The sequence below is a fragment of the Gymnodraco acuticeps genome, unplaced genomic scaffold (assembly GCF_902827175.1).
Source record: "Gymnodraco acuticeps unplaced genomic scaffold, fGymAcu1.1, whole genome shotgun sequence".
Taxonomy (NCBI): Eukaryota; Metazoa; Chordata; class Actinopteri; order Perciformes; family Bathydraconidae; genus Gymnodraco; species Gymnodraco acuticeps.
The window spans coordinates 284,517-301,000 of NW_022989970.1; the positions used below are offsets into that span (position 1 = coordinate 284,517).

General features: G+C 40.5%; 2 protein-coding genes across 2 annotated transcripts in view; one reads left to right on the plus strand and one right to left on the minus strand.

Moving 5' to 3' along the window:
* The window catches only part of LOC117542919 (cilia- and flagella-associated protein 44), a 31,155-nt gene that overhangs the window by 9,525 nt on the left and 5,146 nt on the right, over nucleotides 1-16,484 (minus strand). Inside the window, 14 exon segments of the mRNA XM_034210799.1 lie at nucleotides 700-877; nucleotides 1,162-1,303; nucleotides 1,818-2,026; nucleotides 2,837-2,967; nucleotides 8,865-9,027; nucleotides 9,180-9,235; nucleotides 10,079-10,358; nucleotides 11,410-11,552; nucleotides 12,432-12,644; nucleotides 13,108-13,260; nucleotides 14,137-14,247; nucleotides 14,380-14,589; nucleotides 15,497-15,591; nucleotides 16,261-16,360. Coding sequence (XP_034066690.1) covers nucleotides 700-877; nucleotides 1,162-1,303; nucleotides 1,818-2,026; nucleotides 2,837-2,967; nucleotides 8,865-9,027; nucleotides 9,180-9,235; nucleotides 10,079-10,358; nucleotides 11,410-11,552; nucleotides 12,432-12,644; nucleotides 13,108-13,260; nucleotides 14,137-14,247; nucleotides 14,380-14,589; nucleotides 15,497-15,591; nucleotides 16,261-16,360 — 2,184 coding nt within the window.
* LOC117542921 (gastricsin-like) lies at nucleotides 4,561-7,885 on the plus strand. Its single transcript, XM_034210800.1, has 9 exons — nucleotides 4,561-4,616; nucleotides 4,776-4,917; nucleotides 5,013-5,130; nucleotides 5,393-5,511; nucleotides 5,870-6,069; nucleotides 6,197-6,313; nucleotides 6,445-6,592; nucleotides 7,492-7,590; nucleotides 7,696-7,885. The coding sequence occupies exons 1-9, from the start codon at nucleotides 4,561-4,563 to the stop codon at nucleotides 7,858-7,860; spliced, it is 1,164 nt and encodes a 387-aa protein (XP_034066691.1). The 3' UTR covers nucleotides 7,861-7,885.

Here is a 16,484-nt window from a genome sequence, read left to right on the forward strand (position 1 = left end):
CTAACTGAATCTGCTTTGAATGCAACTTAAGGATCTGTCCATCATACATCAATCCTTCGCTTATTTATATTAGTCTATTTACAATTCGTATTAACAGACAAAGAACAAGTCATCGTGAAAATTGCATATGGTAAAAAAATCACTAATTAATGTAAAATAGTTATATAAGTTAAAGGGAGGATGTGCAATAGAAAGATACAACTACAAATATTCATAAAGATGTAATAAGTTGAAGTTAAAATGTCCAATAAAAGATCAAATAGAATGAAAATATGTATTGAAACATAAGAAGTAAAAGGAAGAATATGCAATAAAAAGACAATGGCTGATGATGATGAAGTGTGTCCTAGTGCTGTGTGTGTGTGTGTGTGTGTGTGTGTGTGTGTGTGTGTGTGTGTGTGTGTGTGTGTGTGTGACCAAGCATTACTATCCTTGTGGGGACCTACATCTGTTACAGTCACGTGTGGGGACTTGCCTCCCTCATGGGGACATAAGGGAGGTCCCCACGAGGGGAATCATTCATTTTAGGGTGAAGACTTGGTTAGGGTTAGGCATGTGTTGGTTATGGTTAAGGTTAGGATAAGTCTCCAGGAAATGCATGTAAGTCAATGTAATGTCCCCTGAAGTGATGCATACATGGTATGTGTGTGTATGTGTGTGTGTGTGTGTGTGTGTGTGTGTGTATGTGTGTGTGTCTACTTTTTTCTCCAGGCCTATCAGCTCTGTGCTCTTCCTCTCAGCGTTCATCCTCAGGTGTTTGGGCATCGTGAAGTCTTTGTCTGACTTCAGTTTTAAGTCTCCGAGGTTCTCTTTGGCTTCGACGATGGCCTGCACATCCTGCGGATCCTCGCAGTTCTCGCTCGGCTTCTCTGCATAACTGAGACACCAAAAGGCTGTCACAGTTTTGTACTAGCATCACAATAGTTACAATAGAGTGATGATTATGAAGTTTCTTTCCTATGAATGTGTGATCTAATATCAAACAATTTCGCTTATTCTATGAACTTCAATCTCTGGATTTTTTTACTCTGAATATTAGCCTCTTTCCCTGGGCTTTAATTTGTCTTTTTTAGCTACAAAAGCCATCAAAGGCAACACAATAACTACAAAGAAATAATAATGCCATTTATAAATCTAACTAAAAGGATGTTAGACACTCACAGTTGGGCCCATTCCTGCTTCCTCTTCTCTATCTTGGCTCGAGCTTGTTCAGCTTTCTCTGCAGCCTTACGGAGCCTCTCCATCTGCCGGTCTCCCAGCTTCACCCCTTCCGAACCGACCACCAGGGGGCGCAGATCCTCCTCTGAAGGACCCAGGAGTAACCAAGGGGCAGACATTATAAGAGAGCTGTCAAAATTCTCTTTTGATTAAACTAGACTATATAAACTTGTATTGATCCCATTTTAGGAAATATTTGAAATTCTCAGGAAAGGAGCTTCAATGCTTCATTAATTATTTGCACAGCACAGCAGTAGACCCCATCAATTATGCTTTATTATTATTTTTAAGAGCGGGGGCAACCATTTCCTTTTACTTTCCATTTTTAATTACAATTCGGTAATGTTTTATCTTTTTCAATGTCATCAACACTTATACTCATCACACAATGTTGATTATTCTCTCAGAACTAGCTAAATACATGTGTCTGGGGTAGAGCTCTTCAGAATTGGTTTGGCAACTGCTGTGTCACCTCATGTCTTGTGAATTCTCCGGCCGTAGCTCCAAATAAACCGTAAATATTTGCCATCAAGTTCCAGCTCTCTCCGTGTCTCTCTGAGTCTCGTCTCCATTGCTTCAGAAGTTTCCATCACACCTACCTTCCAGCATGCTGCTGTCTTTAGCAGGCTCCACTCTGGGTCTTCCATGTTCTGCTGCAGCAGCCCCGTCTCCCTCAGGCCAGCCGGGCCTCGTCTGATGTCTGAGCTGCGCTGAATGCTCCGGGAGCGTGGGCAGGCTGTAGGTGGAGACTCTGTGGTCGCTGCAGATGGCGACCACGGTAACCACTTTGGAAAGAGAGTCTTTGAACCTGACAACAAACATGAGAGGTGGGTTTGATTCTGGAGGCTGGATGTCTTTACCTCCTAACTACCTACAGGGGCAGAATGGACATGTTATGAAAACGTCTTAGGATGCCAGTCCGGTAAAAATATTTGGTAGTTAGTCTGATTTGATGACTATGAAGAAGGGATTTATTAACATTCTACATGTCCACTCAATGTCCATCAAAATGTCCTAACTTAGTAAAAACGTATTAAAGTTAAACTTATTAACAAGTAACTTAACAGACATGTTACGAAATATCAGTCACAGATATTGAAGGATAAGTATTACACTCATAGACAGACAACACTTCTTTAAATTGTATTAAAGTCAAATACACAGCAAGTAAGATGTTTTAAAATAATGTTTTTATATAATTCTAATGATCTAATGAATACACCATTTACCACCACTATTTATTGTAAATACTACTACTACTAATAATAATAATAAACTCAACAATAAATATTTTAAAGCCGCAATTACTTTGCACACTTTTATAATGTTAATACCGGTAGTATTCGTTGCTTATATTATGTTGGCATAGGGATGGTCTATTATAGTGTGTTCTAACTTTATCTGTATTTTTATATTGTGTTTTTGATATAGATACTGTTGATATGTATATGTTTATTGTTTCCTACTATATTTTATTTTTTAAATTCATGTCCAATGCCTTGTTTACGATCTGCCGTGAAAATATATTTCAATAAAGGGTTCAATAAAGTCAAACTACCAAATCTAATAGCATGTGTGTGTGTGTGTGTGTGTGTGTGTGTGTGTGTTCAGCCAGTACCAGTCCTGCATTTTTCTGAGTGCTATGCTGCAGCGCTCCTCCTCCCAGGCCACCTGCTCCCTCACCAGCCTCACTTGCTGGGCCTTCTCCCTCTCTGCCTGCTCACTGAAACATGGGTGCAGCTGCAGCTCCTACACACACACACACACACACACACACACACACACACACACACACACACACACACACACACACACACACACACACACACACACACACACACACACACACACACACACACACACACACACACACACACACACACACACACACACACACACACACAATGACGTGAAGTACATGAATTCCCTGGAGAATTATCCACATCTTAATGATATTATGCCAAACCCTACCCTAAATACAACGTTCTTTAGCCCCTACTTTAATGGTTGACTTTGTGTGAAACAGATATGAATCCCCCATTGAAAGGTAAAGATGTTTTCTAGGTTCCAGTAACAATGCTTTCTTAAAAGTCAACATGTTTTCCACACTTGGATGGTGGATTGTGGAAACCCGTTTTGATAGATTGCTGAGACATCCCATGCAGCCTACTTGTGATTCATGTCCATCAAACTGACATAAGGTGACCTCTCGAAGTCTGAAAAAGTACGTGTCCACCACTGAAACATACTCTTTCACCCTCTGTCTGGAACCAGAGCCCAGTCAGCTCTGATTGGTTAGCTGGCCGGCTCTATAGCATTGCAGATTTCCCAATAGGAAAGGGGCACTCCACCTATTACGTACGGATGCAAGCTTACATCACACCGCCACAAAGGGTCCTGTGTACACAATGTCAATTGTCCCATGGAGAAAATGAGAATGTGCTGATCTAATCTAATTGCATAACAAATGGGGTCATTAAAAGGCACTGTAATCAGAGTTCCCCCATGCTACTGGTCTGCTTTCATATAAAACAAGGTGCTATTGGCAACTAATACAGGAGAAGTAAAAGCCAATCTTAGGGGAGATGTTATTATTACTATAGTCCAGTCAAAGCACAAAGAATAACATCAATTAACATTCATAAATAAGTTGTATTTTTCATTGAATGTCCTTGAGCTTTTCAAAGGAATAAAAGCTATCAAATCCAAACACTGTTAAAAGTTTTGATAAGCCTAACGACACGAGAGCTTTTGATTAAACTGTGTGGTTAAGGTGCTACTGATAGTGAAGTCCTGATATAACATTCATTTTTCATTTGCGGAAAGTGACCGTTCGAAACAAACTATTAAACTTGACCTTGCTGTTGATATTTATATTTTATAGAGAGATTTGTTTTAATTCTGCAAAAAGGTATAAATAATTCAGCGTAAGCGCTAAGTACTCAGCATCATCTTCTTGAAAGACAGAAAATAGACACATTTATCATACATTACAGTAAATACAAGTTAAGTATTTACTCTATGAAAAGTGTCAAATTCAAAAACTCTGATGGGTTAATGTCACCACTACATTATTCCAATGGATATACCCAAATGGATGACATCTTATCATGTCCTTGATTCATATGATGTGTATTTGGCTCTGTGGCTTTCATTGGAGTTAGTGTTTATTGAATTCATGCAAATGAAGTGTGTAGCTTTTAGAAAAAACCTGTAAGGGTCACCCTGTCTGAGTCGTCATATGACTGAAGTTTTGATAACAGTCTAGCTGATAGGGGCTTGGACATGTATATATAAAGCCTGTTAAGACTCAGAATTGTATTGTATTGGACAGGAGGTATCATGAAGTGTCTTGTTGCTGTTTTGGTCTGTGTGGCGCTTGTGGAGGGACTCGTCAGGTAAGGAAATCATCTCTGTATTTCTATGGGCCTGTTTCGTAAAAGAAACAATTTTCTTTTTATGAGAGAGCAAATGACTTTGAAGATCAACCGCTAAAGTTGCTAAGGATAGTTATATCAGGTTACACTTCTTCATGTTTATGCTTCCTTCTTCCTCAGGATCCCTCTGAATAAGCACAAGTCTATGCGTGAGGCCCTGAGAGAGAAGGGGATCGAGCTGCCTTACCATGATCCGGCTCTCAAGTACCAGCCTGATGAGTTTTCCACCTCTGCCAACATGTACATCAATAACTACGCTGACGTAAGAAATCCTAGCTTAACGCGATTTTACACACAGCTGATGGGTTTGCATTTGATTTTATTATGTTTTTCTCTTTCTTTACCTCCAATACCCAGACCACCTACTATGGCGCCATCAGTATTGGAACACCCCCCCAGTCCTTCCAAGTGCTCTTTGACACCGGCTCTGCCAACCTGTGGGTTGACTCCATCTACTGTAGCACTCGGGCTTGCAGTGAGTATAAACATGACTAAATCCCTCATCTGCTCCCATAGGCCAAGCGCGCAGAGCAAGTCATCGTGTTTCCATGAGATTACATTATTTAACATCATGGGACTTAGAGTTTTAGTGTGCTTGCAGGCATGCCACTTATAATTTTCAGTCTTTAAGGAACAATCCGCAACTGAATAATAGAACTATTAGTGTCAAAAGACTCTGTGAGGCATGATAACATGTGTGTTGACATGCCTCCAGAGATAAACTATGTCATTCACAGACGCACACACAAAGTTCAACCCCCGGCAGTCCTCTACCTACTCTGCCATTGGAAAAAGATTCTACCTGCCCTACGGAGCCGGAAGCCTCTATGGTACCTTTGGATATGACACTGTCAATGTGAGTCAGACCCACCGAACAAACATGACTAGTTCTTAGTGACTGAGAAAGAGTACTACTAGAAAGCATACTATGTCAATAACGCCTCAAAGATTGATGTCTCACAGTTAGAACATACCAGTCAAAGATGTTGCATTGGAAAGTTTCAGTAGGAAGATCTGTGTGGCAGTTTTGAGTGTGTAGTAAGTATGTGTATTAGTGAAAATATATACATTATTTTTGATGAGAAACAACAGAGGCTGTAGTTGTTTTTTTAACATTGCTGTCTACAGTCATATAGGCTGTAGCTTGAACATGTATAAATACAATCTATGAATTGACATCCTACTCATCGCAGTGGTTGGTTTTGGAACCATAGGTTGGTGGCATTGAGATCAACCACCAGGAGATCGGTCTGAGCACAAATGAACCTGGTCAGAACTTTGTGGTTGCCAAGTTTGACGGCATCCTCGGCCTGTCCTACCCAAGCATCTCCGCTGGAGGAGAGACTCCCGTCATGGACAACATGATTTCTCAAAACCTGCTGAGTGCCAACTTATTTTCTTTCTATCTCTCCAGGTATAACTGTCACAAGACTTCTATTAAGCACTGTGAAACATACACTATCACATGGAGGATATCACCTCAGATATGACTGCATATCCACATTGTGAGCATTCAGATAAGTGTTGGCCGTGTGATTCAGGGGAGGACAGCAGGGCAGCGTGCTCTCTTTCGGAGGAGTGGACACCAGCCTGTACCAGGGACAGATCCACTGGACCCCCGTCACCTCTGAGACCTACTGGCAGATCGGAGTTCAAGGGTCAGTGCTTTTCATCATTCATTAATAATGTTAAATATCAAATGATCTTCCAATTACTTACATTACTTCAGTGCTTATTGTGCGTTCCGAAATAACTGCACATTTTTGTTTACTTTTGTTGTGCTTTGCAGATTCGAGATCAATGGTAGAGAGACCGGCTGGTGCTCTCAGGGCTGCCAGTCCATTGTGGACACTGGAACCTCCACACTGACAGCCCCAAGCCAGCTCATTGGTCACATCATGCAGGTCATCGGCGCTCAACAGAGCCAGTATGGAATGGTAAGACAAATGAACAGACACTCTCATATTGAAGAAGTAGGAAAATAAGCATGTATAAATTGGGCCGGTTTGTTTTAGTTTCTGTCTCTTCTAATAATAATATAATAATACACTTTATTTGTATAGCACCTTTCATGCACAAAGCAGAAAACACAACAACAATATTAAAATGTTATCTAGAGAACAAGATAAAACGTCTACAGTGATCCTAATGACATTCCCGTGAATTAAAGCTGACAAGACATTTAAATATCTTTAAATAAAAAAATAAGGGCTTTCCTGGACTCAAACCATCCCGGCTGCCAACAAGAGATATAGAAATATTAATAATATTAATAAATAAATATAAATAAAGCTATGAAGAAACAGAAAAATAACAGTAATAATAATGAAAGAAGTGAAATTAAATGGATAAATAGGTGAATTAATCAGAATAGGAAGAGATGTGTGCATGTATATATATATATTTATTTATTTGACTATTTATCTATTTACCTATTAAACAATGAAATACATGAAATGTAACTGACACTGTAATCCCTCTACCCCCCGCCCTTCATGTTATTGTCCAGTCCTATTTGTGATGTGAGTGAGCCATGTCCTTGTCCGTATGTTTTTGTCTTTCAAAATGTTTAATAAAGTATAAATGTAAAAATAAATAAAAGCAAAACAGAAAGAATACAGTAAAACATGGACAATGAGTGAGAATTGAAAGTTAACCCAAATTAAAAGCAATATTAAAAAGATAGGTTTTGAATTTGCTTTTACATTTCACGGGAGTTTGCTGTTCCATAGTTTAGGGCCGTAACCACAGAACGCAGCCTCCCCAGATCTCTTGTGTGATACCCATGCAATTTCTAAAAGCAATTCTAATATCTCTCTGTTGTCTTGATCTTCAGTACATGGTGGACTGCAGCCAGCTCAACAACCTGCCAACTCTCAGCTTTGTTGTTAGCGGTGTTGCCCTCCCTCTGCCTCCTTCTGCTTACATCACTCATGTAAGTTACTCCAAGCATGCACTCAATAAGCATGTATTTGTGTGTGTCTTTTTATTTTGTTTGTTAGCAATGTCATTTACCTTTCCCATCTCCTGTCTCCTACAGCGCTACCAGAATGGAAAGCAGTTCTGCTCTGTGGACATCGCCCCCACATACCTGCCCTCTCGTAACGGCCAGCTCCTGTGGATCTTTGGGGACGTGTTCCTCAGAGAGTACTACTCCATCTACGACCGCACCAACAACCGTCTCGGCTTCGCTACAGCTGCCTAAAAGTCATCATTTTAACATAACTATAAACCTGACCAGAATATAAGGAGTCTGTGTCCACTCGACCACTGCTACTGATATATTGGTATTCATATATAGTTAAATCCCTGTGGTATGTTCAAATAAAGTTGGTTTTGTGTATTAAAAACTCAAATAAAGGAAAATCTGGATATTAAATAATACATTTTGTTCGAGTGCTTATCTGCTGCTGAGTGTAGAAGGGCTCTGCAATGCATGTCAACCCCATTTCCCCTAAACTGCAAAACCTCAAAATGTGTGTCAGTGAAAGGTTGCACAGAGTAACAACAACAGCAAAGGCCTCAGTCCTTTCCTTGAAGAGTTAAAACACCTGACTGATCCCATATTATTTGTTATTACCATTGTTTGTCCCTTTCTAAAATATTCTGCAATATACATTTCAGTATCTCTATCACATGAGACACAGCCTCCTATGCAGTGTCTACATTACAGTTCCTGTCACACCATGTTGTACCGCTTGCTGCTTATCCGACAGCACACCGTGACTTCCTTTGCATTTAGCCCACCTCTGCTTGGGATCATTCTTAATAATAGGGATTTGAAGCTAAGGCTTACCCGTCATGTTGCTCTCCATACTAAGAATCATACCACTTGCATACAGGAAAAGAGCCATTGCTCTCTACCTATTCTGAATTGTGATATGCTAAGCAAGACGACAATCCTGCCACAGAGGACTCTCAGGCAGGGGGGGAGTGTGTGGGAGAGAAACTCCTTCTGGAGGGAACACAGGGGTTGTAGCCTTTACAGACCATTTACATGCACAAAACCCTATAATATAACACACAAGGGAAAGGGAAAAATACAAAACCATAATAGGACCTTAAATGTTTTACCTAGCTTTTTTTTTTTCCTAGTATCATGTCTTTTGGTTTTCTTATTGTCTTATCTGTCTTTAAATAGGAACATATTCTGAAGAACTCAGTGGTCGGACATTAGAATACAGATGACAGTGATCCGGGTGTCCGTACCTCAGGTTTCAGACGGACATGCTCCGGCAGACGCTGGTTGGTGATCAGCAGCTGTTGAAACTTCTTATTCAGCTCAGCCAGCTTATTTTGCTTCGCTGCGATCTTAAGCTCCGCCTCTCGCCGCTGACGGTCCTTATCCAGCTTCTGCTTCTCTGACTCTATGCTGGAGGGAACACAAAGTTAGATGAGTGATTTCATGACATTCTTGAGCCAAATGCAGTCGGTGTCAACTGTCCGAATGACTTTGAAAAACAGAGAAAGATACAGATAGGCTACATTGAAAACAAGAAGGATCAACAGATAATTCGCACTCACCTGCAGGCTGCTGGGTCCTCAATATCCTGGGCTAACGCCTCATTCTCAAGGCCCACCTGTTCGAATAACAAGACATTATACTTTTTTATATAACAATCCATTTGCACCATAAACTGTTTGTTTTCTTGCCCCTTACAACAAATCTGAACTATGTGATGACGTCAACAGACAACTTTAAAAAGGTGTAAAGTCAACTTTTCCAAATGTTTGACACAAGCTAGGGAACACCTGGGCGTTCATACAAATAAGAAACATACATTTCGTAGCAATCCATTCAAATTGGTGGACAGACTGACACATTTCCTCTTTGGTAAGGCTTATAGTTAGGGCTGGATCAGGCTTACCTTTAACCAGACCCTATGCTGCTATAGGCGTACGCTGTCGTGGGACTTCCACCTCTCTTCTCCTACTTCTCTCTTGTTATCTCTATGCACTCATGTCCTCTCTTCACGTCTGGACCATGAGTCGTGTCTGTTGCTCTGGTCCTGCCTGAAGCCTACCTTATTATTTTATAGTGGTGTCTGGACGATTCTTGACATCCTCCTGGATCCGACCATTTCTTTTGTATACTCATATTACCATTTTTGTCCTTTTGGATTGTCTATATAGTCTATGTTGTCTATATAGTCTATGTTGTCTATTCAAACCATATCTATTGCTGTCCCGTTCTGGGTGTTTCTACAAATGATTTTCTATTCGCTGTGGGGTTTTTCTGGGGAGTTTTTTCTTTGTGCACATGGGTCTAAGGACATAGGGTGTCATTTGCTGTACACACTGTAAAGCCCCCGAGACAAATGTAAAATGTGGGATATTGGGCTATTTAAATCAAATGTGATTGATTGAGTAGACTTTATCATCTGTAGCACACTGTTTAAAGTCTTAGTAAAGTGTAGACTGACCCTGGGTGAAGGAACCTTTGCCTTCTTCCTCTGCATGCCTTTCTTCAGCTCCTCTGGAGGGAGCAGGCTGAAGGAGAAGAAGTTCCCGTCGTCTCCCGCCGTCAGCACCAAGAGGTCGTCATAGCTACAGCGGATGTGCCGCAGGTGTCCGTACTGGTTGTCGTGGACACTGAGAGCCCAGTAGGCCTGCATGGAGCTGAGGCTGTGGTCTCCGGGCTGCAGAGGGTAGACCCTGATGGAGCCTGAGTGCATGCCGCAGAGCAGCAGCTGCCTGTCAGAGCTGGACAACACCAACATAATACTTTAAACAGGTACTATAGTAATTACAAATACATCTTTATTTGTATACAGGGTCTATGCAGGAATCCTGAAGTCAAATGTAATACCTTTTAAGACCTTTTTTAAGACCCTTTCCATACATTTGAAGACCTCATCTCCACTTGGAGTTTTAACCGGTTACCTTGGCGACACACTTCACCTCACATTGACTATATACAGTATTGATTGTCCTTCCTCCTTATCTTCAAACCATTTGGACGCAGACTTGCATTTCCCCATAACGATGTTGTTTAACAACCGGCGTAAACGGACCTTCGTGCGCTATCAAGCAGTGAGCGTGCGATGTCCTGTTCAGATGACGTCAAATCAAGAAATCAAGAAAACAAGCTACAAAATGTAAAACCTTGGAAAATGCCGTTTCACACTTTTTAATAGCCTTAATTTTCGCTAAATTGATTTATCAACTTTTAATACATTTTAAGACCCCGCGGACACCCTGTATAGCATTTTATATACACAGGATGCAGCTCAAAGTGCTTTAACAATTTGGCAAAAAACACAAGACAGACAGACTTTAAATGCAGGGTTAGGGTCAAAGGTTAAAAGCTACTAGCATACATGAAGCATATGTTCATGATGCATGTGACTCCATGGATTACAAGAAGCCAAAATAGATAAATAAAGTAATCCATAAGTTAACTTAAGAAATAAGACTAAATAAATAAATACAATAAATTAAATAAATAAATAAGACCAATAGAAGAGCAAAGTTGCTATTTAAAAGCTAATTCAAAAAAATGGTTTTCAGCTTTCGTTTAAAAATGTCGACTGAGTTAACCTCTCTAATATTTCCTGGTAGGATGTTCCACATTTCTGGAGCGTAGCGGTTGTTAGCTGCTGAAACTAGCTGTGATAAGGGACTGAACCAGGCAAAAATAAATAAAGCTATGGGCCAAAAGAGGTGGAAGCTACTAGCAACTTTCTCACGTTGCATTTAGGTCTTTGAATCATTGTTGAAATATAGAATATTGATCAGTGGACCTTCAGTATACCTGAAGGTGAAGGAGCGAATGGGGTCGTCGTCTGCGTTGAGGACAGGCAGGAAGTCAAAGGGCTCGTCCTGCCGCTGCAGAGGGTCCTGGTCCTGCTCCTCAGAGAACTGACAGTGATACAGGAAACCAGAGTCATAGCCCCCCTGCAGGAGAGGGGAAAGAGAGAAGGTTGTGAACCTGTTTTTGTCATACTTTCTAATCTATAGCTGTGTTTTACTATATGCAGTTTGGTATTTGTACCAAAACACAGCTAGAGTCTGTGTAGAGTCTACAGGACATGTTTTCATTTCTCAACCCATTATTTAAAGGTCACCTATCATGCTATTTGTAGGTCTCAGATATATACAAATATATAAAAAATATGTCTATGAAGTGTTTTGCTCAAAATACCAAACAGATCACTCTAGCCATGCCTCATATCCCTCTATTTCACTTCCTGTTTCAAAAAGGGCTGCTTTTGGGTATAAAGCTTTAAAATAAAAGAGGAGGGGGCTGAGCTCATGCGGGACCCGGCAGCTACTGTCTAAACTAAATACTGCGGTGATGAAACGCCATATCATGGATTATCAAGGATTCTCTCTGAAACAGTCTGGAGCTCAAACGCTTTCTCTCTTGCCGGTTATACCACAAGGTGAGTTCCTTTTTACTTCCTGCTTCTTCACACACATGCTCTCCAGTACAGGTTAGCTCTGAGTGTTAGCGATGCTAATGTAAACACCGACCATATTACGTCCAAAACAGTCGGGCATTGTTTCTGATAGCAACGTTTCTGATTGGGCCGTGGGTCCACATTTCAGATATTACGTCATATCGGACGCAAATCTGGATCAGCTCCGTTGTTCCCCGTTTTTAGAGATTTGGGTACGGAGGAAAAGAGAGAGGGTTTTATTTTCTGACGCTGCGTGAGTTCCCTGACACACCGGGGACACATGTTTATGTATAAAAGACATCAAAAAGTGCATTTTGCATCACAGGTCCCCTTTAAATGTAATGTTGATCTTCAGTTTCTTTTAATTGTGTACCATGGAGAGCCAGAAGTGGCCAGGCGATGAGTAGAAGCCGCAGTAGAGAGGACTTGGAGGCTTAGGGATGAAGATGGAGGGCAGCTCTTCTGCCACCTCCTCTTCATCTTCCTCTGGTTCTAAGTCTGGCTGCTTGGATTCTTTCAGCCTCTCTTCTCTCTCTTTCTGCTTCTTGTCCTTTGCGGCTTGTCGTCTGGCAATTTCCTGCTCTCTCTAAAAGAAAATGCAACATTTAAAACCAGTTAGTTATTTAGTTTTATATGTTCTCCTTTTCTTTACAACCTAATACCTCTTATGTATGTCCCATTGTGTTTATGTACAGTATGTACCATTATAACGCAATTCAATTCATTTTACATTTATGTGTAAACCTACTTGCTAATAAACCTTATTCAAATTATAAATGTGTCATCATCTGTCATATTGTTTTTTATTTGTATATTTATTTCTTGAAACGAAATGTTTTTCTTAATTTTTATGTATTTTTTAAATTATATATTTGCTCTTTTTTTACAACTTATATCCGGCTCTTACTGTTTACATTTAATACGACAAAACACATGTCTTGTATGTGTAAAGCTAACTTGAACTAACCCTGGTTTTGATTCTGATAGGACAACAGGTCTGTATGTACATAAACCCTACGAATGACTGATTGGACGCACAGGGTTCAGACCTTGATTCGAGACTTGATGCTCCTGAACCTGAAGGTTCTGCTGCTCAGTTCAGGCAGGTGGAAGGTGATGCCGGGCCTCTGGACCTCTGGGTCAGGCGGGTGCACCTCAACAACGTGACCGCTCTGACACAGGATCAGCAGCCGGTTCTCACCCTGGGGAAAGCCATTAAAGAACAACAGCAATCATTCCCATTACAGAATAGTTCACTTAAATATATTGTACAAGATTAAGGCCACTAAGATGAAAATGGTCCACAGATATTAAATAAAATAATTCTGTTGGGGAAATACTCCAGGTATAAATGTTTAGCTGTAGATAATAGCTATATAAAATATATTATAATATATAATGTAAAATAAAATACAAATAATAATATAACCAGGGTTCATACACTTTTTCACCAATGCTTCTCCAGGACCTTTACCTAATTTTCCATGACCAAAACATGACTCTTTCTCAGCGGTACCACTGAAAATGGTTTATTTTAACATGGAACAGGAAAATAAGGTCTACATATGAAACATGTTGTGCCTATCTAAAACAAATCAAATTGTAGGTTTATAGCTTCTACACGCTAAAGCGACTAAAATCTCTCACCAGCAAAATACCTCGTCAGTTAAATGCCATTCTACGATTCATTACTATACGATACAGTATTTAATATCATTATAGTATTACTATTTCGGCCATTAGATAAAATATAAATTATATTTGATGCAACTTTAGTTACATTTCCATGACTTTTCCAAAACTTTGGGAAAAATATTGTTTTCCATAACTTTCCCAGGGCCTGGAATTAACATTTTGAATTCCCATGACTTTTCCAGGTTTTTAATGACCGTAAGAACCCTGTATAACATACATCATATGTCATTCATCAATCAAGAAGCTATCTGGATTCAAGTTTTCAACGAAAAAACTTTGCAAAGCCAATTTATTTTTGGAAATAAATATAAGAATCTTTTGCTCAATCAATAACGTATCCATAGATACTATATTTTGGTGCATGTGTGTCGGAGCAGACTCACGTGGGAATGAGGCGTCCACTCCAGCGCCTGCACCGGCCCGGGGACGCGCACAAAGCCGATGGGTTTGTATTTTCCCCCGACAGTGAAGAAGAACACAGTGCTGTCGGAGCTCTGAGCCGCAGGGTGGGGGGCAGAGGGTTAGGGTCAGAGGGTTTTTAACAACATTCTTTGTTCCTGCATAAATGACCTTAAGCAAACAATGACCAATTATATTTCCTCAGGTGTTCTTGGAAAACATCTTACCCCCGTTGCTAAGATCTCTCCGTTCCGCTCATACGCCACAGCAGTTACAGGTGCTCTATGGGGCTTGAAGGCCTGTTTGAGGCGCAGCTTGGCGTCTCCTTTGGGGATTCGCCCGGTGACCACGTTCAGCCTCTGAGGGTCGTACAACTCCAGCAACCTCACAACCCCATCCTCAAAGCCCGTGACCAGCAGACTTCCAATCTGGTTCACCTACACTCTCACAACAGAGTTCAGTTTCCTGTCAGTACACTTCTTATGTGGTAGAATTATACATGTTTATATTGCTTATATTATGTTGGCATAGGGATGGTCTATTATAGTGTGTTCTAACTTTACCTGTATTTTTATATTGTGTTTTTGATAGAGATACATATTTATAACTGTTGATATGTATATGTTTCTTTCCTACTCTATTTTATTTTTTAATTCATGTCCAATGCCTTGTTTATGATCTGCCGTGAAAATATATTTCCCGAATTGGGTTCAATAAAGTTAAACTAATCTCATCTAATAGCATGTGTGTGTGTGTGTGTGTGTGTGTGTGTGTGTGTGTGTGTGTGTGTGTATGTGTGCGCGTGTGTGACGCCCAGCTGCTTCACACTTCTTATCACAGCAGGGAAAAGTAAAAAAGGGCGAGTGAAAAGGAGAGAGATTTTGGCAGCAGAGAGAAAAACAAAGATGGCGGGAAGTCAGACGAGGAGAGAGAGAGGGAGGGAAAAGGGTGTGAAGGAGGAGAGAAGAGGAAGAGAAGGAGGTGAGGAGGAAGAGTGAGAGACGAAGAGACACTCTCCCTCCTCTTCCTCAAGTCTGCTCCTCTCACTCCTGATTTCTTGGAGTGTGTTTGTGTGTGTGTGTGTGTGTGTGTGTGTGTGTGTGTGTGTGTGTGTGTGTGTGTGTGTGTGTGTGTGTGTGTGTGTGTGTGTGTGTGTGTGTGTGTGTGTATACGCTTCTAATGTCTATGATAAAAAATAAATCGTTAATTTGTTTAAACCACAGAACTTATTTTAGGCATCTACCGATAACCAAAAACAAATAACTGCCTTTGAGACTTGGAAGGGGGAAAATGCATTTCCAGGTTTTAGGACTCACTGCTGCACCACTCTATGGACACACTCACCAAAGTTGGCGCCCAGCTGAGAGCAGTTCCACCCTGATTGAAGCGACTGGAGGTCAGCTCTCTTTTTGCCAGGAAGTCAAAAACTTTAACGGTACCTGGAGAAAAAGGGCGGACCTGTTACGGTTTGTGTTTGTCCGGAAAACTGGTGTAAATACAATACAACCTTTTTAACTAATTCTGCCTGCAATAAAAAGAAAGCTCTGATGTTACACTGAAGTGATATTATCTCTGATAAAACAAATGTTTCCTGTTTGGATGAAGTGTTTAATGATGAAGATTAAATAAATTGGGGCTCTTTACGACATCCTTTAGAGGAAATGTACCGCTGCGTATATCCAATCCAATCCAACTTCGTTTATAAAGCACTTTAAAACCTCCAGACCAAAGTGCTGAGAGATACAACAAATATAAACTCACAAAACATAAAAATAAGTATAAAATCACATAAAAGATACGAACACAAAACAAAACAGAATAAACGTAAAAATTACAAAATAAAAACATAAAAACATCCATATAGTAAAAACAATAGACCACTGAAAGCAAATAAAAGCAACAGTCTACTTGTTTACGAATGCTAATGGGAAAAGGTGGGTTTAAAGACGGATTTAAAACCAGACAGTGTGAGAGCATGTCTGATTAGCCAGGGCAGCTCGTTCCACAGTTTAGGGGCGGCAGAGAGAGTATATCATTTGTGGTTAGATGTGTGTTATGTTACGACAACACCCTGTGTGTGTGTAGGGGAGAAAGGGTATGATACTCACGGTCTAGAGTGGTCGTAGCCATCAGGTGGGATATCCTGGACACGTCCAGGCCCTGGATGGCCCCGGCGTGGAAGGAGAACAGGCACTCTGGATCAGGAGTCTGCACACAGATCACACATCAACGGTTATTTAAAGTGATAAAGCGTCTCATGGGAGTCCTCTTTGGTTTGATTTGTATCTTAAAGAGGAGATGTGCTCATTTTCAGGTCCATATTTGTATTTTA